The 25,696-nt window shown below is 43.8% G+C and overlaps 1 protein-coding gene across 1 annotated transcript in view; it reads left to right on the top strand.

Annotated features, from left to right (window-relative positions):
- Positions 1-2,242: 2,242 nt before the first annotated feature.
- Etnk1 (ethanolamine kinase 1) overlaps positions 2,243-25,696 on the top strand; it is a 40,513-nt gene continuing 17,059 nt past the window's right edge. The window contains exons 1-4 of the mRNA XM_021165074.3: positions 2,243-2,665; positions 14,723-14,982; positions 18,381-18,521; positions 20,230-20,372. Of these exons, the coding sequence (XP_021020733.2) occupies positions 2,510-2,665; positions 14,723-14,982; positions 18,381-18,521; positions 20,230-20,372 (700 nt within the window). The 5' untranslated portion in view covers positions 2,243-2,509. The remainder of the gene's footprint in view (positions 2,666-14,722; positions 14,983-18,380; positions 18,522-20,229; positions 20,373-25,696) is intronic.

The raw sequence follows: 25,696 nt of genomic DNA, 5'->3' as shown, positions 1-25,696 counted from the left end.
ATCACAGCACGCAGGAGGCAGAGGTAGGTAGATCTCTGTGAGTTCAAGGCAAGTTTCAGGTCGGCAATGGGATGCCTAAAAAGATTCTTATTTTTTTTATTTTTTATTTTTTTTTGGTTTTTTCAAGACAGGGTTTCTCTGTCTGTATAGCCCTGGCTGTCCTGGAACTCACTTTGTAGACCAGGCTGGCCTCGAACTCAGAAATCCGCCTGCCTCTGCCTCCCGAGTGCTGGGATTAAAGGCGTGCGCCACCACGCCCGGCTAAGATTCTTATTTTTTAAAAAAGGAAAAAGCACTAGTATTTTTGTTTGTTTGTTTGTTTGTTTGTTTAGATACAGGCTCTCGTATTCCTTCCATTGAATCCCCGACTGATCGTCTGCAGTTCCTCCCGAGTGCCAGGGTTACACTGTGCCTGATCTTTTACATGTTTTCTTAAAATTTTACTTTTAATTTAAATTGAATTTGGTGTTAGTTGTTTAGTTATATTCCATATAATTCTTTAAAACGTAACGATTTAGTAAGGAGATGCTACTACTCAAAACGTAGAAGTATTAGTGTGTTCTGTTATTTTAGTCTCAATTATATAGAATACATAATCTAGTGTTTCCTGTAATAATCTCCCGTGGGGGGGGGTGGGTGTGTGTGTGTGTGGGGGGTGGGTGTGTGTGGGTGCGCTCAGGGTACTGAAAGTAGGGCATTCTATAGTGGTTTTTTTTTTTTTTGTTTGTTTGTTTTTTTTTTTGAGTTTTTCAATACAGGGTTTCTCTGTGTAGCCCTGGCTGTCCTGGAACTCACTCTGTAGACCAAGCTGGCCTCGAACTCAGAAATCTGCCCGCCTCTGCCTCCAAAGTGCTAGGATTAAAGGCATGCGCCACCACTGTCGGGCTACATAGTGGTTTTTAAAAACACATACCCAAGTCTGGAAAATGTTCAATAAACGTACAATGTTGCAAAACTGAAGGAGTGGATTTCCCACTTTTTAGTGTAGGAAGTTTATCATTATCTCAGACTTATTTGTGACTTACAAAGGTATGTAGGCTCATTCTGAACAAGGAGAACACAAATGTGTGCTAATTTGACCATTCACAAATTATTCACTTGTACTGAGCCCCAGGGAGGCCAGAAGTCAAGGTGAAAGTCACTTCCATTGTCTCCGTCATAAAAAGGAAAGCACAAGGGCGGACCAAAAACTTGTAGATGATCCGCTTGCCAGTATTTCTCTAACAAGCAGAGAGCAGAGCCTTTTTGATACGGAGGTTTCATGTAGCCATGCGAGTCCCAGGACACGCTGTGATTTAGCATGACAGATCTATTTTTCTTTCCTTCCAATTCCCTCCTAGTCTCTACCTTATATAACCGGCTTTGAATAATTCTCAGCAACGTCAACTATCTGACCCTTAAAATGAGTGTTGCAGTCGTCTATTATCGGTCGGCTGATGACTAAGTAAGGCAAACCTGGAACTCACAATGTAGCCCGGCTGGTTTGGAACTCGTGGCAATCCTGCCTTAGGCACCTGAGAACTAGGACAGGTATATGTCATCACACCACTGTCACCGGTTTACTCTCACTTTACGTAAAGTTTGCCCCAAATACTGTGATTCCTATGTACCGCCAAAGGGAATCGGGTTGCTGAACCAAGCAAGCATGTAGTTCTGTGCACACAGCTTCAGGAACAAGGCGAGCAAATTAATCCAGCTTGGCCGGTTGAGGCCAAACTCACAGCTTAAATTTAGGGTTATTTCAGGACGTGCCTTCTGCGGCCCGTAAGAACGTCAGCCCTAAGTAAGCAGAGCCCACGACCCTAGTGATCTAGAAAGGTGACGCTTCCCTGACTCCTGACAGGGCTGGGTAGCACACCACAGCTCATCGGTAGAGTTCGAAAGGGCTCGGCCAAGCTCGACAGTGCTCGGGCAGAACTCGGCAGAATTCGGTAGGGCTCCGGCAGCGCTCCGGCAAGGCTCGTTAGAGCCCCGGCAGGGCTCGGCAAAGCTCGACAGTGCTCCGGCAGGGCTCGGCAGTGTTCGGCAAGGCTCGTAAGCGCTCCGGCAGGGCTCGGCAGCGCTCGGACTCCTTCGGGTGCAGGAGCCCAGCCAACCCCACAGTAGCGGAGTGCCTGGCGCTGCGCGCTCCCCGAGACCCCGATCCCCAAGAGCCCCGAGGCCCGCCCATTGTGCCGCGGGGTTCGCCACCCCGCCAGCCGCCTGACGCAGCCGAGGCTCCGCCCCCGGCGTGACGCTAGCGTCAGGCCAGTCCCGGCATGCTTCGCGGCCGCCCGCGGTCTAGCGCACTGAGGCATCTTCCCGAGAGCGGCCGTGCCTCCGCGTCTCTGCACTGCGCACCCCGTCCGGCCGCCCGGTCGCCCCCGCCGCCCGCCCGTGCGTCCGAGCGGCCGCAGCCCTCCGCCGAGGGCGCCCCGGGACGGAAGGGTCCAGCAGCCTGCCGGCGCCCGCCGCGCTCGTGGTCGCCGTCGCCGTGGTCGTCGTGGTCGTGTCCGCCGTCGCCTGGGCCATGGCCAATTACATCCACGTCCCGCCCGGCTCGCCCGAGGTGCCGAAGCTCGACGTGACGGTGCAGGACCAGGAGGAGCAGCGCTGCCGCGACGGCGCCCTGAGCCTGCTGCGGCACCTGCGGCCGCACTGGGACCCGCGGGAGGTGACCCTGCAGGTGAGGCCGGCCGGGCACCGGGTTTCCTTCCCGAAGCCGCCGCGTCAGCGACGCCTGCCCGGCCCCCGGAGAGGCTCCCGGGGATGGCTGCCGCGGCCCTCGTCATGCCTCTCCTCGCAGACCCCGCAGCCCGTCCGCCTCCCGCGGTCCTCTCCGCTGCCCTCCCTCCCCTGCGCTTCCCTCCCATCCCTGCCTCATCCAGCCCGGGATCTTCCCACATCCCCATCGCTGAGCCGCGGGAGAACAACTCCTTTCCAAAGCCGAATGACCGGGGACCTGCTGCTGCCCACGCCAGGATGCTAGGGAACGCTATGCCGTGCGTTATAGGAAGGCTTGAATTGGAAGGTTTCTAAATTTGTAAAGTCTTAGAAGAATTAATGCTCAGGGTTGGAGTGAGCAGTGGCCTGGCAATTTTTTCGAGAGTCAGTGGTTTTAAAGACAAAAATTCTCAGAAGAATACCCTTACTCCCGAAAAGCTAGGATTAAAAAAAAAAAAAGGCACTTGCAAGTTATGATCCGCCATACCCACAATTTATCTGGTGTAATTGGTTATAGTTTTTTCGGTGCACAGCTTTAGGAATTACTTAGATGAATTTCCTTTTTCCTTGCAAACAAACAAGCCAAATTAGTAAATTTTTAACGGTTTGGGCTTGTTTTAGATTTGAGCAGTAATTTGTATTATCCAAGACGTCTGTTATTTTGATGACTCCAATACATTGTGGGATTTATACAGGATTTATTGATTTAAGTTTTTTGCTAATTTTTTTAGTATAATTAAAACATGAGTAGTGTCTAGGCCCCAGAGCAGTTCCTGACACTTGGGGGCTTTTATGAGTTTTAGTTTCGATTCTTGTTAGAAGTGTTCTGAGCAGCTGAAAGAGACCCATATGTTTTGGGGAAGAAACTTGTTAGACAAAAGACTTTGACATTTAAAGGCTTGCCTGTTGGCCAAGTATATAGGAAACAGTCGATTCAAAATGATTTTTATGTATAACTTGGAAGATTATTGAATTTCCTTTAAGGAAGTGCTTTTCAAATGGAAGCATGTCTGTTTGTGTATTTTTTGCAGTGCTGGGAAAGGCAGCTCTGGATCCTAGACCAGTGCTCTACCTCTGTATGTAGTCCTCATGTTAGACTGTTACTATAGTGTATTCACTTGCTTGTTTGAGAGGGTTTTAAAATTTAATAAAATCTATTTCTGGAAAATATCTTACTAATTAAAGGCAGTTCTGCTTCCTGGTAAACTGCAGTGCCGGTAACTCATATTGTTTTTTAGCAGTGACTTTTCAAGTTTGAAGCTTGGAATTTCCTTTCATTTATTTGTGTGTAGAAAGTGGTAATAGCTGTTGAGTGAAGTGCTGTCTGCTGGACTGGGTTGAAGTCATTGTTGCCTAGGAAATACTAGGTAGGTGCTCTCTCTCTCTTACCTCCTGTGAAATTTAGTGAAGGAAAGCCAGGGTATATGTAAAGAAGGACTTAAAGCTATTTTGATTGTTGTATAGGAGATGAGGGTAAATCATGATATATATATTTTTAGATTTATATATATATATAAATTTATATATATATATATATTTTTTTTTTTTTCTTTTTCGAGGCAAGGTGGCTAGATCCCTCACTCAACTGGCACCCTGTTGTGGTGGGGTTGCAGGTTTTTGCCACCATTCCTGTCCTATGCTGTGACGATGAACTGTAACCCTTGGGTTCATAATCTGAACTTATAATATGTATATTTAACAGAGATATTACTCACTTCTAGAATCAATAATTAGAAATTCATCCCCTCCTTGTGCAAGCAGAACTCTTGGATCAGAAGCAGAGCCATCAGTAAGTCAAGGCTAGGGTTCTTTATTCTGCCCCAGCTCCTAGAGGGACTTACACATGCTAGGACACTGCAAACCAGTGATGCCTTGGGGCCTTGTTTAGTAATTCCAATTTTGTCATTATTTGTATTCTTTTGAGACAAGGTCTCACTGTAGCTCCATCTGGTTTGGAGCTGGCTCTGTAGACCAGGCTGGCCTCTTGAGCCTTGGGCTTTAAGACTTTTGTCACTGTGGCCTGCTTGTTTAGTGTTCCTTAATGGTTATAGTTAGTTCCTTTTAAAATTTTATTTCTTGAACTGTAAAAGATAATACTACTACTTCCTTTCTGAAAGGGAATCATGTATCCTATAGCGAAAAGAGAAATGTAACTTCATGTCAGCTGGTATCAAGAATAGCCTGTTTTTTAAGGTATTCTCTTCCCCCTCCCCCTTTGTATGAGGCTCTGGAAATGCAAGCTTGAGCATAGAGCATGCTAAGCAAGCTTTCTACTCCAAACACTCACTGTTTTTTTTCCCTCCCCCAGACTAACTCTTTTCTTGGCTGTATGTAGTAGAGGCAGGATGATCAGGAGTTCAAGGGTTATTCTTGACTTTACATAAGGAGTTCCAGGCCAGCAGGAAAAATATATTAAAAATGTATTCTTATATAACATATTTTAGAAGATTTTGTGACCATCCTTATCTTTCCTGGTAGTTACTCCTATAATATCAACATGTGGGATGTGAGAAAAATAGAAATAGGCCCAAAACAAAGAGATTTGATGGTTCCCTAAAAGATAGTCTCTTCTTAGAACTACCAGCTTGGGAAGTTGGGCCTCAATTTGGATAGAGCTGGCCTTTCAAGTAAAAACACTATAGGGCGGGGTTTCAGAGGTTAGATTTCTGAGTAGGTACGGTAGTTCTAAGACAAGACTCGCTAAATGCTTTCTGTTTCATGCTGCCTTGTTTTTAAAATCCCTTCCACCCCATATTTTCCTTTGAGGGAGACAGGCAAGAACTGTAAATGGGTATTGCATTTGGTAAAGCTGAGTATGTGTGTATGAGTGTGTGAGTGTGAGTGTGAGTGTGAGTGGCAGATCTAAGAGGACTACCTTAGGAATACTGCCCTTTGACCTAGAAAGGCTCTGTGTGTGTGTGTGTGTGTGTGTGTGTGTGTGTGTGTGTGTGTGTGAGAGAGAGAGAGAGAGAGAGAGAGAGAGAGAGAGAGAGAGAGAGAGAGGATTGAGAGGATTGAGGCATGAAGGCCACGCCTGTGCAAGGCTAATTCTGAACTGCCATGGCTCAGAAAAAAGAGCACTTTGAGCGCCTGAACACACTTGCATTTCCTTCCGTGGGTGCTGCAGCTTTAGAGACTGACAGACACCTTTGCTATGCAGCACTTCCTCCTTCTGAGTGGGGTGTTTCTGAGGCATCTACAGTTCAGGGATAGTTGTCAGGACCAAAGACACTGAATTGTTTTCCCTTCCTGTTGCCTTTTTTTTAGACATCCCTGCCTCAGTCTCTATGGCAGGGGGATTTCAAGTTTATAAGTACAGTGCCTAGACAAAATCCTTTTCCCTTTGAAAAAGCTAACTCAGTTTCTTGAATATTTCAGTGGGTCGCTTTAGGACTGCCCCGTGCATCAGCGTTTGAGCAAGACTTTAATTAACTGACATGCCACTCTGTAAATTCTTCCTTAGCTTGGGGTCTACAATAGATAATGATATAATGGCAAAGCTTGCTAGGCTGGGAAGACCGTATTTTTGTTACAGATGATGTAAAGTTAACTTCAGAGGCAGAAACCAGGAACGCCTTGAGCAGGTGGACTCTTCCAGCCCAGGGTTCAGTGAGGGGTCTGCTTTAATACATCCATATGCTGGAGTTTAACCATGGGCTTCCACACACACAGTTGCATTATGCCTGCACATGCATGTACCCTCACACAGAAGAATGTAAGTTTGTGCACCGGTCTTCCCATTAAACCCCAACCCCACTCTCCTGAGTCTGCTCCAGAGGATCCCAGGAAGCTTGCTTGGACATTGGTAGCTTATGTCTGTTGTCTGTTCAGTATTTTCAGTAGCCGACTTGAGCATGGGGGTTGGGTCTTCATTAGCTTTGTCTTACTGCTCAAGTTTCATTCTTTTTCTTTTTGAGACAGTCTCACTCACTGTAGCCTAGGCTAGGTTGGAACTTACAGGCAGTCCTTCCACCCTAGCCTTCCAAATGTTGGTATGACATGTGTGAGCTACAGAATGTGCCTCGTGGTCAAATTTGTCCTCCTTTCTTTTCCCTTCCCTTCCTTTCCTTCCCTTCCCTTTCCTTTTCTTTCTGAGACAGGGTTACTTTGTATAGCCTAGGCTGCCCTATAATGAGCTCGGTAGACCAGGCTGGCCTTGAACTCAAGAGATCCACTTGCCTCTGCCTTCCATATGCTAGGATTAAGTGTCACCACTGTCCAGCTCTGGTCAGTTTCTTAGCCTTTCTAAGCTTCATTCTCTATAGCTATAAAATGGATCCAATAAACAGTTCCTTACCCCTCTGAGGCTTGTGAGGGTGAAATAAATGCTAGCTCATGACAGTTTCGCTGCTGAGCACAGGCTGTATAGGGCCTGAATCAGAAACATCTGCTCTTGAAAGTCCCGCCCTAGACAAATCAGAATATGGAACGGTTTTGAATGACTGCTCAGATTTTTTTCACATGCAGAGATGGAACAAAAACACTTTAGAAGTGTACTACTCCTGTAAGACAGATGAGTGCATTTCCCCAGTGCTGGTGAGCTCTACTGGCAGTGCTCTTACACCCAAGCCCCATCCCCAGCTTTCCTCGTCCACATTTCTGGATGGTTTTGAAATCTCCCTGCTTTTTAAGCATTAGCTAAGTTCATAATTCTACCAGATAAAGACGACTTCCTTGCGGGCTCCACTTAGACGCTGTTCTTCAACTTTGTTTCTCTGCTGTCACTTAAGCCTACTTGTCTCTTTCCTGTTCCTGTCTTAGATGTCTTAGAAGAAAAGTTCACAAGGATGGGAGAGATTATGTGATGTTTTACACCTGCCAAAAACAGCAGTGTTTGATTGCTTTCAGACTTTTTAAAAACTATCCGTGTATTTTACTGTGATGTACTGGTTTAACTGTGGTCTAAAGTAGAGACTTAAATTGTAGTGACTTTTCAGATACCAACACTTTTGTGATTTGACGTAAGCAAACCGTTTTCTCTCCTTTGGGCTATCACTGTTGAAGTGGGAAGAGGATGGCTTTGAAATCATTTTTTTGTGTGTGTGTTTTTTAAAGACAGGTTTCTCTGGGTAGCCCTGTCTTGGACTCAGGCTGGCCTTGAACTCTGAACTCAGACTCAGAGTAGAGACACACACCTTTTTTAATCCCAGCACTTGGGTGGCAGATCTCTGATTTCAAGGTCTACAGAGTAAGTTCCAGGTTCCAGGGCAGCAAGAGCTACACAGAGATACCCTATGTGGAAAAAAACAACACAAAAAAATAAAATACCAGCCGGGCGTGGTGGCGCACGCCTTTAATCCCAGCACTCGGGAGGCAGAGGCAGGCGGATTTCTGAGTTCGAGGCCAGCCTGGTCTACAAAGTGAGTTCCAGGACAGCCAGGGCTATACAGAGAAACCCTGTCTCGAAAAACCAAAAAAAAAAAAAAAAAAAGTAAAATACCAGAGTGGGGCGTGCCCCAGGTCACCCTGTCCCTAGTCCATGCATGTTTCTGAGTGCACGAGTGAAGTGTTTATCAGAGTAGGAAGTTCCTCTGCCCATCTCTTGAGAATGTTAGCTGAATAGAAAACTATTTACATGTTGATAAGTTTTCCCTTCCCAGCTCTTTGAGAAGCTGGCATTATCTGTCTGCATCCTGGTGTAGGTGCTCCTCAGATCTCACGTATCATTAGAAGCTTCACACGACACTAGGGCCTGGGCCCCTTACCATGCATGGCTGTGGATGGATTGTGTCTAAGAGTTGTCAAACCCTGGAGTCGGACCTTGGGAGGGGGGGAATTTCCTGGTGATAATCAAGTCAATCCTGTGTGCACAATAAATCATATAGTAAGCTAAGCAAAGATCAGACAGGATCATGTCAAGACTCTAAAGTGCAGGTGATACCTCCTAAAGATGGATTCTATAGATTGACTCCATGTGACACCTTCCATAAAGACAGTATCTAGACTAACTGAGAAAAACAGGGTTACTGTAATGGTCTGGGGAGAATCTGGTTTGGTCTCTGGCCATTTAGATAGAGCCAAGGTCACCAGGCAGTTAACCATGTCAGCCCTCAGCCTTCTGGATGGACAATAGACACAATAGAGGCAAGCAGATTTCTGAGTTTGAGGCCAGCCTGGTCTACAGAGTAAGGTACAGGACAGCCAGGGCTACACAGAGAAACCGTCTTGAAAAAACAAAAACCCAAACCAAAAACAAACAAAAAAAACCAGAGAGAGAGAGAGAGAGAGACAGACAGATATACACACATACATGAGGGCTGGGGAGATGGCTCAGCAGATACAACTCAGATAAAGCTTGCTGCTGTGTGTGAAGGCTGGAGTGTTGACTTCCCAGTACTATAGACATGTTGAGTGTATTTGTAGGCCTGGTTGTAATGCCAGCACTCAGAAGCTTAGAGATGCATTCCTGGGGCAAGCCAGCCAGCTGGGGTCAGCTGAGAGATGTTTGGTAAGGAAAAGGAGTGGCTGAGGAGGCCTATTGATCTTGGGTCTCTCTGTGTGTGCCTGCATACTTGTGGATACTCACATGTGTGCCACACATGCCCAAAAAAGAAATACATCTGGAAACTTTAGATTCTACATGTCTTTAACAGTAAGCTTAGCACATGGTGGTACTTTCCTGTCGGGTTAGCTCTCAGGAAGTTGAGAGGTTGCTAGAGTTCAGGAGGCCAAGGCCTGCCTAGGCAACACAGCAAGATTCCTTCTCAAAAAAAAGTGGGAGAGAAATTCATGAACTAGTTGTAGTTGTGGGCAAGAATAATTCCAGCAACTTAGCTTTATTTACTTTCTGGTCTTAACCTTGCCCTCCCTCTAGTGGTGGCCACAGTAGTAGCATCTCTCTCCTTCCTCCCTTTCACAAAATGAATTGTTGTGGATTGGTCTTATTTTTGAGGACAGCATGGTCTATAGTGAGTTCCAGGATAGCCAGGCCTATGTAAGGGGAACCTGTCTCAAAAAAACTGCAGCTATGTAATTTTATGTTTTATGACTGGTCGTATGTAGCCCAGGCTGCCCTTGAGCGTAAGCTCCACTTGCCTCTGTCTCCCACGTACCTGGGTTTCCAGTGTTTGATCATAGTTTGTCCTGGCACTGACTGACTTCTCCTGTAACCCCGTTGAAGCTGTTTCCCTGTTCTGATAGTTAAAGCTGTTCTAGCAGACTGCTTGTCTGTATGTTTGTGTGATTTGGATGAGTTTTCTCCGTATTTCCATAGGGTAAGTGCTTACTGGAATAGAGAGATAGTAAACTGTATCAGCCTTCTCTGGAGAAGGATGTTGTTTATACAATGGCTGCTAGGTCTGTAAATCCAGAGATGGTACCATGGAACTCAGCTGTGGCTTCATAGTGCAGTCTCGAAGCAGAATTTCTTCAGGAATGCTTATTTTTGTTTTGTGACCCTTTGGCTAGTTAGATGAGATCACCTGTGTTATGTAGAATAATAAGACAACTAGTGTGTACTCTCCCCATGAGCAGACGCTTCTCATGGTGATAGTTAAAAAACAACTGAGCTTTGGTCCTTATAGCTGCGTGCACAGCTCAGCCACCTCGCTTAGGGTGCTGCATTAGGGTGCATAGAAGCCAGTTCTATTCATTTTACCACCCAGCTGCTAGTCCTTGGAATGAGCTTGCAGCATAGTGTTTGTCACAGCTGTCAAGGACTCTTCATAGTGAGTTCTGGGTTCTCTAGTATCCCAGCCATAACTGGCTTGTATGAAAATGTCCTAACTTTGCCCTCAAAATAACCCACAAAATAAGTTACTGTGTACATACATAATACACATGTACATACATACATACATACATACGTGTGTATGTACACACACACAAATATTATCTTACCTTGTAGTCTTAGTTTGTAGTCCAAGCTAGCCTATAACCCATTATGTAGCTTAGGCTGGCCTCAGACTCTTGTCACTTCCACTCTCCTAATGACTTAGAAAAGAGGCAGCTCCTCTCTCCTTGCTTGCCTGGTCCCTGGTTTGCCGACTTCCTGCCTGCCCTTAGTAGTCGTCTTGGTTAGCAGGGAGCTGTCACCCAAGTGCACGCTTTGTCTTCTGTGATAGGTCTGAGATCAGCAGCCCCAGGTCTTGTTTGGCTCAGTCTGCCTCCATTCTTTGTTCTTGCTCGGCCACCATCTTTCTTTTGTGGTAGTGTGCCTCACTGCCAAGGAGTCAGGTGCTCTCTCCCCGTCTTGCACAGTGTTGTAGATAGAGTTACCCAACTCTGCTGCAGTCGGCCCGGCCACTGCCGGACTCTGCTCACCTTGACTGCAGGCTAGCAGTCGGCAGTATTCAGACACACAACCTCAGTGCGCTGGGAGTCAGCACTTTCTGTCTTGTCATTTTCGACAGGAAATGAACGACTTGGGCTTGTGTTGCTGACCTAAAAATTTGAGACATAGCATCCATGAGGTGTTGAGTGGATTCTGTTACTCTGTGCCTTCAGATAAATACGACATCTTTACCAGTGGCATGGTTTTCTCGTCTTAAAAATGGATAACTTCCTAGGTTGAGTCCAGAACCACAGTCTATTGAGATAGTGAAAAATCTGTCAGGCGGGAGCAAAGCTTCAGTCCTTCGTTGGATCCTCTCGGATGTCTGTGGGGATGTTTCAGGCTCCTTGTACGTTAAAGGGCTTGCATGTAACTAGCCTGTGGACATCCTCTCCTACAATTTAGGTAACCTAGGTAACCCATGGTTCTACATCCTCTCCTACAATTTAGGTAACCTAGGTAACCCACAGTTAGTACAGTAGGGAATGATGCCCAGTAGTCTATGCTGTGCAGGCAAGCTTTCTTTTCCTCGGATATTTTTGATCCAGGGTTGTTTGAGGCCACAGATATGTAACCCACAGATGCAGATGGCTCGTTCTCTGTGTATAAATTAAATACAAGTGCATATGTTTGTGTATATATGTATTTTCCTTCTTTAAAATCTCCCAGGCCGCTCCTAAGTAAGGTGTGGCTGGAGATATGGTTCAGTGGTTAAGAGCTCTGACTGCTCTTCCAGAGGACCTGGGTTCCATTCCTGGCACCCACATGGCAGCTCACAACCATCTGCAAGTACAGTTCCAGGACATCTGGTGTCTTCTGCAGGTACTAGGCACATACATGGTGCACAGACATACATGTAGGCAGAACACTTATGAAAGAGCTAACAAGAAAGCCAGACTGAGCTGGGCATGATGTCATGTCTGTATCTCAGTGCTGAGGAAGTGGAGGCGGCAGGATTAAGTTCAGGGTCATCTTGAGCTTCATCATGCAAGCTAGCCTGGGCTACATTAGACCCTTCTTAACAGGCAGTCTTAGTATAGTCAGTGTATTCATGTTTTGTTATTGGGGTATATGTATTGAATTTGAAAACTTAAACATTAAATCAGCTTTTCATTTCTGGAGAAAATAAAATTTAGCTGAGATAACATATTTTGTTATGTTTCTGTATTGATTATTCATAATTTAAGATTTTAACTTTTGTGTTTTCACAAAAGTTAAGTTTTACTTTTGTGTTTTGTATGAGACAGAGTCAGCACAGGTCAGTGTCCAGCTCATTCTTGCGTCCTCTTGCTTTAGCTCTGACTGAGTGACCGTCTCGGGCCGTCACACCCATCCTATATTTGTGTTCATAGGAGACCTTGTCGTGTTTTCCCTTCATGACATCTTGTTGAGCTTTAGGAGCGGCCTGGGAGATGCTGCTTTTTCTGTTGGAAGCAGTGAGACCCGTGTGCGTCACTGTTGTCGCCTGCTCGACTGCCCGCTCTTCCTCAGTTCTTCCTTTTTCTTAGCATCTGCATTTTGACTCTCTGTTTCTGCCTTTCTTTCCTTTCTATTCACCATATATAGAGCCTGAGCTGCTCTTGAGCTTGGGATTCCTCCTGCTTTAGCTTTACAGGCACCCACAGCTGCCGTGTTGAGCTCTCTCTCTCTCTCTCTCTCTCTCTCTCTCTCTCTCTGTATGTCTGTGTAGTGTTGAATCTAGGCACTATCTGCATATTAGACATATCGTATACCACTAACTCAATGCCTCACTTGTAGTTACTTGTCCTTTCCTAATGAACGAAACTTACATATCTTAATTTCACTTACGTATCCCTCACTGTGTATTGACAAAGGCAATCTCTTGTGGAGTCTTCTTGCCCTTTCCCATAGAGTTGGCCGTGGATCTGACATAGTTACAGAGATCTCTCAGCCTGTGCTGAACTTTTATTGTATGTGGTAATCACACCATTTCAGAATCAGTCCTTGCTTGCTTCTTTGTTTTGTCTAAGCATGTATGTTATATGTCCCCTTCCAACTTCTAGGGGGACAGATACAACAACCTCTGTCTTCTGTTGGGAGGTGACAGGCGCTAGAAGGTCCCGCTCAGCGTGAGGGCTGACAGCCCCTGTGGAAGCTCCAGTCGCTCCGTGTGTTCTCTGACTTAAGTATTGTCCACTCAGTGCCTGATTGCTCAGTGTGCTTGTGCTGATCCTAATCCCAGGTTACGGCGGACTGACGATGGAGGACACGTGCACTTGATGGACAGCCTGTTAGTGCAGCTCATTCTGACACTCCTCTGTCCCCGCCCCTTTCCTTTCTTTTCCAAGATAGGGTTTGTAGTCTAGGCTGGCCTCAAACTGAGTGATGGGATTAAAGGCAACTACCCCACGGCTGTGACCCGATGTCTACCCTCATAGACAGTTTAGATGTGCAGTGGATTAATTTCTAATTGATTTGGTCATTTCTAAAGAAGTTAAACGTTGTAGTAAAAATAACAGTTCACGTTCTCTGCCAGTCACAGGACCTGAGGTGTGTGTGTATACTGTGTTGTCATGTGGCTTTCCAACTGTTTGAGAATGTGCTCTTGAATGTTAAGCTTGGGGCATTACTGAGTGAGACCTGTGTAATCAAGCCAGTCAGTTGGTAAGCTCTTGAGCTTTGGAGAGGAGGAGGTGTGTCCAGGTGGATATGGTGTATAATGTGTGAGTGTTGTTGATTGCCTACATGTAATCATTTTTCTCTACTTTTTGAAAATGACGGCGTGAGTGGTATGCCCATTCTCAGCCATGATTAGGGTATTTGTTCTTCCTGGTTGTGCTACATATATAGTTAAAGATATTGGCATCTACAGATTTAGATGGTAAACCTTGGCCTGGGATTGTCTGACCAGTCTTAGTAATGTCGTGCATGGATGTGCTCCCCTTGCAGGTGGCAGCACCAGCTTCCTGTGGACCTAGCAAGCACTAGTTTCCCTCATAGTCAGGGTTTTAAGTGGATTGTTGTATTCTTCTGCATTTAATCTATTACATAGATTGTTGCCCTTTCAAACTTTTCTTCTGCAGGGTGTTGTCGGGTAGGTGGTAGGTAGAGCTTGAGACAGTTACTCTGTCTTGAGCTCACTATGTAGTGCAGGCTAACCTTGAACTCAGGCTCCTTTTGAGTGCTGTTGTTACAGTGTGAGTCATGACATCTGGCCTTTCTCAGACTTCTCTGTTCCAATTCTTTTGTGTGTATTTGTGGCCATGGACATGCTGTGACCGTCAGCAGAGGTCAGTGAACACTCTCCTTTCTCTGCTCCCTCCCCTCCCCCCACTTGAAGCCCAGTGTCAGGTGTGCTGCTGGGTGCTTTTACCCTCTGTGCTATGTCAGTGAATAGAGCTAATCCTTTAAAAAGCTTCTGAGCCCTGTGTGTTCTTTGCCCTCCTTGGTCTTATTGCCATGCATTCATATCGGGCTAGTCTGTCTTCCCTAAGTGGACTCACTCACTCCTCAGGTGCCTTCCCCAGTGGTGCTGGGGGTCAAACAAGATTTGTCTGCTGAGGAAGTGCACTATTTCTGAGGGTTCTCCAAAAGGGCCATTGACAGTCAAAAGTAGGTATGTTTCCGCTTTGGAGACTGAGCCCCAAGTCTGGGGTATACTAACCATGTACACTAAGCTATACCCAAACTTGTGGTGTTTCCAGTTACCATTTTACTCACGTTATCTTTAATCCCGGCCTTAGAAAGTCTAGTAGCATTTCTCTTTCTTTTCTTTTCCTCTGGCAGCTGTTCACAGATGGGATCACAAACAAGCTCATCGCCTGCTATGTGGGTGACACCATGGAAGATGTAGTTCTGGTGAGGATTTACGGCAACAAGACTGAACTGTTAGTCGACCGAGATGAGGAAGTGAAAAGTTTCCGCGTGCTGCAGGCTCACGGCTGTGCACCTCAGCTCTACTGCACCTTTAATAACGGACTGTGCTATGAGTTTATCCAGGGCGAAGCTTTGGACCCGCAGCATGTCTGCAACCCAGCCATTTTCAGGTAAATTTATAAAGTTTTTCTTTTGAAAAAGAATGCTATGCACACTAAAGAAATATTAATAAATTAAAAAATTACACATTTAATTTTCATGTATGGAGGGGAGAAAGGAGAGGAGGGAGAAGGAGAGGGGGCAGCTAGAGGTGGGAGGGAAGGGAGGATGTATCGAGAGAGACAGGAGAGAGATAGAGATAGAGAGAGAGACGAGACAGGTGTATGAGTTTGAGTGTTTTTTACCACAGCACATTGTTTGTGGTTAGTGGAAAACTTGCTTGCGTGAGTTTTCTTCTTCCCTGTGGGTTTCTGGAACCAAATTCAGGCCATCAGAATTGCATAGCAAGCAGTTTACCTGCTGTAACATTTAGCTGGCTTCTTAGACACTTTTTAACAGCTGAGTATAATAGTTTGCCATCAGCCGGGCGTGGTGGCGCACACCTTTAATCCTAGCACTCGGGAGGCAGAGGCAGGCGGATTTCTGAGATCAGCCTCAGCTACAAAGTGAGTTCCAGGACAGCCAGGGCTACACAGAGAAACCCCGTCTCAAAAAAACAACAAAACAAAACAAACCAAAAATAGTTTGCAATCCCAGCAGGGATCTGTTCAAGGCCATCCTTAGCTACCTAGTTGGGTGCCAGCCTGGACTACATGAGACCCTGTGTCCCTCGCAAGAAGGAAAGTGTTTGAACACCAGCAGACTTTTTAGTGTTTGATCCATGTATACCAACATCTCCTAAGTTAGAAGTTGAAACATTTTAGAATATAAAGACTGCTAAGTGGACTTGTTTTAGTGGTTGGTGTGGTGACATTAGCAGACATGGTTCACTCGAGAGAACGAGAGTGGGCATGGGAGATAATGTCTGTGGAAGAGCTTTACCATGGAACCTTCCTGAGAGGAGTCCTGGGTTGTACCTTAACATTTTTTGAGTGAAAACTAATGAGAAATGAAACATGTCATATCATTTGCCTGTGCTGAAATTCTGTTAAACACTATATACAAAGTTTGTTTTTCTAATGAGGAAGGATCTCATGGAGCTAGGCTGACCTCAAACTTACTGTAACTGAGGGTGACCTGGAACTTGCGATCCTCCTGCCTTTATCTTTGAGTGCTGGGATGCAGGTGTGTGCTACCCTGGTCTGTCTTTGTTTTTGAGACAGGGTCTCATAACGCAGTCCTGGCTGGCGTGGACCTGGCTGAGTAGATCAGGGTATTCTTAAGTGCGGTACCTGCAGTGCACACAGCTTCTGCTGCAATCACTCCTTGTTCCCCATGCAGATCCCACGCGGCCTTCCTTTATTCTGCACCAGGACTGTTGAGTTGTCTTCAGTTCCTCACACTGAAGTGGGTGGCGTGTCAGTCAGGAGTTTGCAGTCAGGAGAGTTTTACTTTCCAAACATAACAGTTGGAACTGGACATAGGGAGTTTATGGTTTCTACTTTGCTGATACTAGCAGGATGTTGTGGAACCGGGGGGTCGGGGGGGGGCATGGTGAAATGGTAAATTAGACGTCTTGTGGCTTTCATTCAGAGTATACTATTAAAGCCGCCTTGCCACCTTTTTGAGTTGTGGACATTGGGCATAGAGCCAGGCCACTCACCTTTACTGAGGTATGGGAATTTGCTGCCTCGGTTTCCTCATTTAAAAAATAGGAATAATATTAAGTTTACCAGTGCAGAAACACAGGCTGAATTTCTGTCATCTAAAATGCTTCAGGCTGGAAATGCTGCTCTAGGTAATTTTGGCTGTGGAGTATTTGCACATTCATAATGTGCTGCTGTCTTTGGTTTGAGGCCAAGTTTCAACACAGAATCCATGTATGTTGGGCTATGTACCTAGAGCAGGGCCTGAGTGCAGTTGTATACAGGGTTTTCAAGGTGTCACATAGTCAGCACTGGAATTTACTATCTGTGTCCTTTTTCTAAGGATGCTCAACTTGTATGTGTAGGAAGTTTAGAAAAGTGTTAAGTAATGTGTGTAAACTTCTGTAATATTTTTCTTATGTCTTCTTACATGTTAGCCAGACTGCAGTTGTAACAACTTGGATACTAAGAAGCTATTAATGCTATTTTGGCCAATTGTCATAGATAAGTGGCTGCCTCTGATATGCTTTTGGAAGCATGCTCTTCTAAGTTTTTAGCTGAGTGTGGTATGTATGTGGAGTTAGTTCTACTTGGGAAGTGGAAGGCAGGAGGCTAACCTTGGCTATGTGAGGTTTTTTTTGTTTTTTTTTTTTGTTCCCTGTAAAGTAGCTGGGAGGAGACTCGGTGGGTACAGTGCTGTTGCACAGCTGAGCACCAGAGTTTGCATTCCCAGAACCACTCAAATCCAGGATGCTGCGCACACCTGTCACCCCACTCCTGGGGGGCGGAAGGTGAGACAGTTGGCTTCTTGGGGATCTCAAAAACAAACAAAAGTCATCAAAGGAGATATTCCTGTTGTTACCTTCTGGCCTACACATTCATGGCAGGCACGTGACCCGTACATACGACCCCTCTCCCCAGTTTACAAAACATTCAGATTTACACCAAACTAGATGTAGGGACATACATGCCTTTTGATCCCAGCCACGCAGAAGGCTGAGGAGGAGTGTTACTGGAGACTAGGAATTTGAGGCTTGGGGGCTCAAAAATAGCACGGTCCCGCAGACACTGGGCACTGAGCCCCCTCTCTTGGTTAGGACGGCAAGTGCTCTTGGACCTGTCCAGTGCTCAGAATGCTTCCCGACTGACAAACCTAACTTAAATTAGGTGACACAAGGTGATCAGAAGTTCAGGGTCATCCTCTGCTACTCAGTCCAAGGCTAGCCTAGAGTATTTGATCTCAAGAAAATCAGGCAAGAGTAATTGTAGAAACTTAAAAGTGTTTATTTAATCACAACTTTATGAACTTGATTCTCTGTGTCTTAGTTTGAGTTGTTCTCAAGTGTTTTTGTGTGTTAGGGTCACCAGGGAAGCTTTTACATCTTCTCACTCGTTAGCTAGACCCCAGGCAAGCCCATTCAATCAGCTTTTGGGGGATGGTAAATTGTTTGTAGCAATGCTACAACTGGGGAGGGGATAGCTTTTTTCTTCTGGGATCATAGTTACAGTAGTGATAAACTGTGGCCAGGATGGGATGCTGAGTGGTCAGAAATTCTTGAGTAGTCGCATCAGGAGTCAAGGATGTTGTGGCCATAGCAAGCAGCTGTGAGGTGCAGCCGCTGTGTGAGGTGGAGGAATCTGGAAAGGTTTGCAGGAAGCAGCTAACTTGACCTGGCAGAGTTACTGTCAAAATGGAGCTTAGAAGGAAACACCGCAGAAAGGCAGGGAAGACAGTTGAGGAACCTGGCTAACAGTGACACAGTGAGAATCTTTTTTAAATAGACTACGTATTTATCCTTAATTTAAAATTTTGTTTTCAACAGGCTAATAGCTCGTCAACTTGCTAAAATCCATGCTATTCATGCGCACAATGGCTGGATCCCCAAGTCTAACCTATGGCTAAAGATGGGAAAATACTTCTCTCTCATTCCCACCGGATTTGCTGATGAAAACATTAATAAAAGGTAAATTACTTAGGTTATTTGCATGGCTTTGCCCTTAATATGTACTGAAAGATAGTGCTTGTATAAAATCTGGTCTGCATTCCTCTCTGTATTAAAGTGAACAAAGCTATTGACTGTGGCTCTCAGATGACACTACAGAAACAGTCTCCTTTCTCCTCATCCACTCTGACCCTGAAGAAAAGTCCCTAGCACAATAAAGGGGGGTGGAGTTGCTACAGACACGAAGTATCCATTTAGACGAAATTATAAAGAATACCAGGAGAGGGCACAGCGGTACCAATTATGGTAAAGGTCTAGAGGGGTAGAGGTGTGGGTATGGATGTCCCATGTAAGAATTTAGGCCATCTTAATTTACTGTGTTTATTTAAATGGTAGATTACTAGGGTGAAAATTTACCTTCTTTCACATTGGCTACCAAGTTCAGACTGCATGTGTTGGTTCATGTTTTATTATATGGGATTTTTTTATAGATCAGTCTTAGAATCTAAATCTTGAATATTATTAGTAGTATAAACATGGAACATTTTATTAGGTTTCTATGTAAAGTGTGTTAAGGCTTTTACTTTGTGTAGGAATTTTGTTTCCAGAACAACAGAAGCAAGCATGATTTAGAAGTGTTGACAGTGTGCTTACCCACACGTATGCACACACACCCAGAATCTTTTTAAGCTCGTGCACACACACAGAAAGAATATTGTAAGTGGTCTGGGAAGCAGCAGACTGTGGGTCCAGCCTGGCCCGGTTACCAGTTCATTTCCCTGTCATGTCCCCTTGGCAAGTGCTCAGGCCCATTGTGTCATCTGTGTAAAGGGACCAGACTACTGTAGGTTATTAGCTGAGTTTGTTGGTGGTCTCCCCATGTAGATAATTTGTGTGGAGGGTAAAGGGTACCTTGATAGACTTTGGATGAAGAACCAAGAGGCCAGGCAGCTCTTTGGGAAGGAGTGACTAGCAGTCCGTGCCTGGAGGGCATGTGGCAAGCTGGAGGAGGTCGCCCATTCTGTGCCATTTTATTTTCTATTAAAATTTATGCAAATAGATAACCTACATCTATACTTTTGGGTTCCTCCTTTTTCCCAGGCACCCTTCTATTAACCCTCGTGCTTAAAATCTATGCTAGTAATTTTTTTTTTTTTAAAAGAAACTTTCTCCTGAGGCAAGCCATAGCTTTGTTGTTGAGATGAAGTGGGTAATTTGAGTGAGTCATCTCCATCTTTGAGTGAGTCATCTCCATCTTAGAGTGTGTCATCTCCATCTTTGAGTGTGTCATCTCCACCTTAGACGGTGCTCTAGGGTTTTCTGAAGACAACTCATTTCACCTTTCCTTGCTTAAAATAACTAATTTCAGTCTGTAACTTTAAATAATATACTCTAGCCAGTTAGTGAGTTCTTTGTGTCTCAGTCCCCTCGACTGTATAGAGTGGCAGTTAGCATCAGGTGTTGAGAGCGATGCACCACAGCTGCTGACTGCTTATTCTGTCCCTCTCAGTTTTGAGGTATCAGCTTTTAGTTTCTGCTCTACAGTTCAACTGTCTTATGTTTAAGTTGATTATGAAGGTTTTCTTTATTCAGGTTTTGGAACACTTTGATTTATTGTTGAATTCAGGAATATGGGCTTATTCAATAGAAAGCCTTTGAGGTAGAATTTTAACTTTAAACTTGAAAGAAGAGTCAATTAGATAAACAAGTCTTCTTTTACAATGGAAAGGTTCCTGAGTGAGATCCCAAGCCCTCAGCTTCTGCAGGAGGAGATGACTTGGATGAAAGAGGTTCTCTCAAGCCTGGGCTCACCTGTGGTCCTTTGCCATAACGACCTGTTGTGTAAGAATATAATCTACAACGAGAAACAAGGTAGGTATTTGACCTTAGCAGTAAGTAATTTGATTGATTGCTCATATGCTCTTTTTAATGGTCCCTCGTCTTTGTATCAGTAAACAAGGAGTGAAACATACACAAAGACTTTTGCTTGAGGTTATAAAAATCATGGTAATTGCTATTAGGGATATACATATACATATATACATATATATATATATAGACACACACACACATGAATACATATATGGATAAAGTGTCTAAATTGTTAAAAGTAGTTGGTTCTTGACTTTTTAAGTGTATAATGATAATTATGTATGTGTGTGTATATATATATGTATATACATATACATAAATATACACATATAAATATATTTTTAAAAGCTGTTTGGCTACTTGTGATTTTGAAAGCATGTCTGCTGTAATGGGGAGTGTGGGAAATGAACAGATTTGCTACTGCACTGCTGGATCTGCGCTGTGGGCTTAGCAGCATTCAGTATCGCCAGGCTTTCTAATTCCTGTGTGTGTGCTGATACTCTAGGGAGAGACTCAAATGTAGCCTACTGCCTTTGTTCATATTTATAGCAAATGAAGTAGTAATAAGATAGCTTTGGTAAATAGACTTAAACTATTCTGAGATAGAAGTTGATACTTTGGTGTAACTTTGTGTGACTGCTCATATCTTGATGCGTTGTGTTCATATGTAAGAGTCACTGGTTGCATTATTAGGTCATTGGGTAAAGGGCTTTGAGGTTTGGTTGCTAAACAGTAAACACCTGCAGATTTTAAATTGAAATTTGAAAGTACCATTTGTGTTAATAATTAATAATTGAGAAGTGCTTGAAACCGGAGCCGCTGCTTTTCAGAGAAGGCCCATTCCGGAAGTAGTTATTTTGTGAAGACTGTATTTTAAATTAAAAAAAAAAAGTGTTCTTATGTATATACTAAAACCAACAAATTATTATTGTTGTAGTCATAAATGTATTAAATTTCCTATTAGTGATTTTATATCCAGAGTTGGGACTGTTCTAATAAAATAATTGTTAATAATTATTGCTAATTTTAGCCTGAAACCCAACTAAAGAGGCACTGTCAAGGATGGTGCGACCTTAAGCTATATTTTCAAAGACATTCATTTTTCATATTTGATATTTTAATGTGGATGAGAGATTGTTTAAAAAAACAAAACGCTGCACTAAAGGCTGTGTTTTGAATTGTTTTAATTTTTGTGTGGAATCACTTCATTTTAAACTTGAGGTATACCCTAGAGCATTAAGCCTTTGACAGTGTTCTTTAAGGAGCTACTGTCCACAGATTATACATGGTTGTTACAGTACGAGAGTGGTGACCAGATCTCAATGCCATATGAGGCAGACACATTAGCTGTGCCTAACAGGTCTGCTGGTGTTAAGTTCATTGCAAGACCGAGTAACACATTTGTGTAATGGAGTTTCATGGAAGGGACTTCATCTTACATTGAAGTGGACACTCAGCTTTATCTTTAACTGCACGTTAAAGGGAATTTGTTACTTCCTTTGGAATATAGGTTTAATTATCATTTATATTTTACTTTTTTGCATATTCATTTCATAGAACAAACTTGTTTATAAAACTAAAAATAAGGGACCAAAAAAATCAGATTACTTTGTCATAGGTACTTTTCATTAAACATTTGTCAGTCTCAGCTCTTGATGATTTACATGTAAATCAAAGAGAAGAATTAGGTTTTAATTTGGTGTTAGAGGTCAAAATCCCTCTCCATGTCTCTCTGTCCCTTTCCTTCCTGTAAGAGTTCTTGTTGTATTGCTTGCTCCTTGTCTTTGTGGGCATTTTGAGTGTTAGTAAGGAAAGACTCGTTATGTTTTCTCTTCATCAGTCAGTAGTTTTGTGTTTACTAGAAAGGCTAATTAATTAGATCTTGGATTTCTATGTTAATAGGTGATACATAAGTTCTAAGACACTGTAGTTAGTGTTCAGGTAAAACCTAAAATTCAAGAACGCCTGGCCTGACATTCTTTGGTGTGATTTCAGGTGAGGAGCTAGTAGCTTTGAGACAATGAAAGCATGTGACCTATTTGAATCTGTAGTTACAAGAAGAAGATAACCACATTTTAGTCCAACAAGTTGATAAGCTTAATGCATTTGGTTAGGAGCATTGCTTTGACACTGCAGAGGTGATTTTAGAAAAGGCAATATGGGAGCCAGGTGTGTGTAGGTACATCTTGTATCCCAGCACATAGGAGGCAGAGGCGGGCAGATGTAGTCTACTTAGTTCCAGGACATCTAGAGCTACATACTGAGACCCCCATCTCAAGTGGGGGCTGAGGAAATCACAAAAGGGGGCTGGAGAGCTGGCTCAGCCTTTAAAGGCAAGGCTCTTAAGCACCGCAGCAGCAAAGGCAAATGGGCTGCACCTGTTTCAGCTGGCCCTTCCTTTACTGTAGCCTGTGAGAGCTGAGCTTTTCCTTCCTTTACTGTAGCCTGTGAGAGCTGAGCTTTACTTTCCTTACTGTAGCCTGTGAGAGCTGAGCTTTTCCTTCCTTTACTGTAGCCTGTGAGAGCTGAGCTTTACTTTCCTTACTGTAGCCTGTGAGAGCTGAGCTTTACTTTCCTTACTGTAGCCTGTGAGAGCTGAGCTTTTCCTTCCTTTACTGTAGCCTGTGAAAGCTGAGCTTTTTGAAGGAGGTTAACTTGTACTTAGAATAATGGATTAAAATTTGCATTTTATTTACATACACATTTGATCTGTTATCTTAAAGTTATCCTCTTGACCTCCCTATTTTCTGCTTATCTTGTGAGATATAAGTAGATGAAGTGAGTGGGCTGGGCCTGAATATCATCAAGCTGTCTTTGTTCTTTCTCAGAAGTATAAGTTTGAAGCTCACTTAATACATTTGTGCAGTATCCTCTTCCAGTGACTGCATACATTTTAAAGCAATGTGATGAACTGGCTTTGGCATTAATATACATACATAGTTTGCCAGTCATTATTATGCTGTTAATAGTATACGTTTTATAAAATGCTATCAGGATCTGGGGAGTGGTGATGCACACCTTTAATCCTAGTGCTTGGGAGGCCGAGGCACGAGGATCACAGTATGTTCCAGGACAGCCAGAGCTACTAGGAGGAACAAATGAAACAAACAAGCCCAAAACAAAAACCCAAAGCAACAACAAAAGAATTAGCACAAGAATGCAGGCGTTCCTTAGCTGCTGTCAATCCATTCCTGACTGTATGAAGGGACAGCTGACCTCAAAGTGGGGTCAGTGCACAGTGATGAGCTAAAATTGTAAAAATAAAACAAAAAAATAAAAAAAAATAAAGCAGCCTTTCTTCCTACAGAGCAAGACAGCATGCAGTTGTCTGTCAGTCATTTGTTAATATCACAAGGCTTAGAGTGGGGAACTCGGAATGATTTCCAGTTCGTAGTATTCTATTCGGATATTAGCTAATTCTTCAGTTGGGGACATGTCAGAAGCCATTGATGAAGTTTTCAAGATTGCGAGCTTGTCTCTACTTTTGTTAGAAGGTTCTTTGCTTTGACAATGACTTTAGTTAATTTGTTTCTTACCCTCATCCCAGTTTATTCATAAGAGCCCACTGTATAAGTCTTACTATAACTTTAAATTTAAGGGATGTCAATCATTGTTCATTTTCTATTCAGTAAAACACAAGAAGTTGATTGGTTGGCATTTAGGCAAAACAAAAGCAGAAGAAAATGAAGACCTTTTATTGGAATGGTTTTAGTTTTGTACATGGTAGGTAGGAAAGTCTGTACTACTGTCCTCTGATTGATTGGCTCTAAACAAGAGCCCTTCTACTCTCACTAACGCAGAACTTGTTATTTTAGTGATGCAGAAGATTTTTCCCATGGGTTTTATTTTAACATTTAATACAAATTTGACTTGTTAGGAGGTTTATAGAGATTTCTTAGTCCCTTCTTGCTTGGCTGAGACAGATCTGGCCTCAGTGAAGCTGTCCTTGTGGTACTGCAGATGTAGCTCAGTTGGTAACTGCTGACCTAGTATATACAAAGCCTTGGGTGCCATCCTCAGCGTTGAGTAAATGGGTGTGCCGGTACTGTAATCCCTGTACTTGGAAGGTAGAAACAAAGAGGACAGGGAATTCAGGGTCATTCTTGGGTAGGTTTTAGGCTCTTCCCCCCCCCCCCCCCAGTCCCTATTAAAGAAATAACAGAAACAAACAGAATCTTGTCTTCGAAACATTCCTGATGAAACAAGCAGAAATAGGTACCTAATCATATAAACAGTTTGCTTATAAAAATCAATATATTCATACACATATATACCTTTGCTTACCTGCTTGGAGTACCACCATACCTTTAAAATAAAAGCCATGTTTATAGAGTATTGAGTTTAAATATCTACAAATACAGATATAGACCTAACTCTTTCTAACCATGCACCTGGTACCTAGAGTCTCTCCAATTGACAAAGTTTGTGCTCTATCCCACCTCACCTGCTCATTCATCAGTCTGTCTTACTTTCTTACTTTATCTTCACTGAGTTACAGACCTGCGTGGTTTCCATCCCCAAGTTCTTTACAGTGTAGTGTGTTTAGAGCTCAGCGTGCACTGAAGTGTACTGTGTCAGTCTTAGCATAGCAAGCTGGGAGTGGTGATGTGGAATAGCATTGCAGCCATTGGGAAACTGAAGTGTAGGATATCTGTTGCCTGAGAAATTCAAGGTAACCTAGGTAACATAGTGGAAACCTGCCTTTAAAAACAAGTTTTAAGCATGCTACTTGGAGAATTTGATAGGTGTCTGCCCCTATAAGCTGAAGGCCCTTAAGTACAGAACAGTTCTACCATCCTGGAGAGAGCCTCCTCCTGTTCTTGAGAAGAGTACACTAATCCTGAATTGATTTACTCTAGACTACTGTGTGTGAGAGTGAGCGTCCAGCAGGACTCTAGCCAGATGCAATGGTGCATGTCTGTAATCCTAGCTCGCAGGAGACTGAGGCATGATGTGCTGTCTATGTAGTGAGTGACAGGGCAGCCAGGGCTACAGAGCAAGACCCTGTTTTAAAACCCAACAAACAGTCCCCTGTGTTTCTTAGTTATTAAGGAGCACTGACTGAGATTGCTGGATGTTTGTTTTCAGTGTTTATTTTTACTGCCTGACAGTGTCACAGTTTCTGGTGTACGGCGCTCCTTCCTTCTCCAGTATTCTCTTGTGCTGAGCCCTTTCTTCCCAGCATCCCTCTCTTCTCTTTCTGTGTGTACCTGTGTGTGACCCACTGGTTTTCATGAGTTGTTTGCATGAGCCTTTTCAGACGCATGCGTTAGGCCCACCGTATTTTAGTCATACCTGGGTGAGAATGTTAAATGCCATGTTTC

Source organism: Mus caroli, unplaced genomic scaffold (assembly GCF_978045245.1).
Source record: "Mus caroli unplaced genomic scaffold, Mus_caroli_1 scaffold_7, whole genome shotgun sequence".
NCBI classification, from domain to species: Eukaryota; Metazoa; Chordata; class Mammalia; order Rodentia; family Muridae; genus Mus; species Mus caroli.
This window is presented reverse-complemented; position numbering and strand designations above follow the sequence as displayed.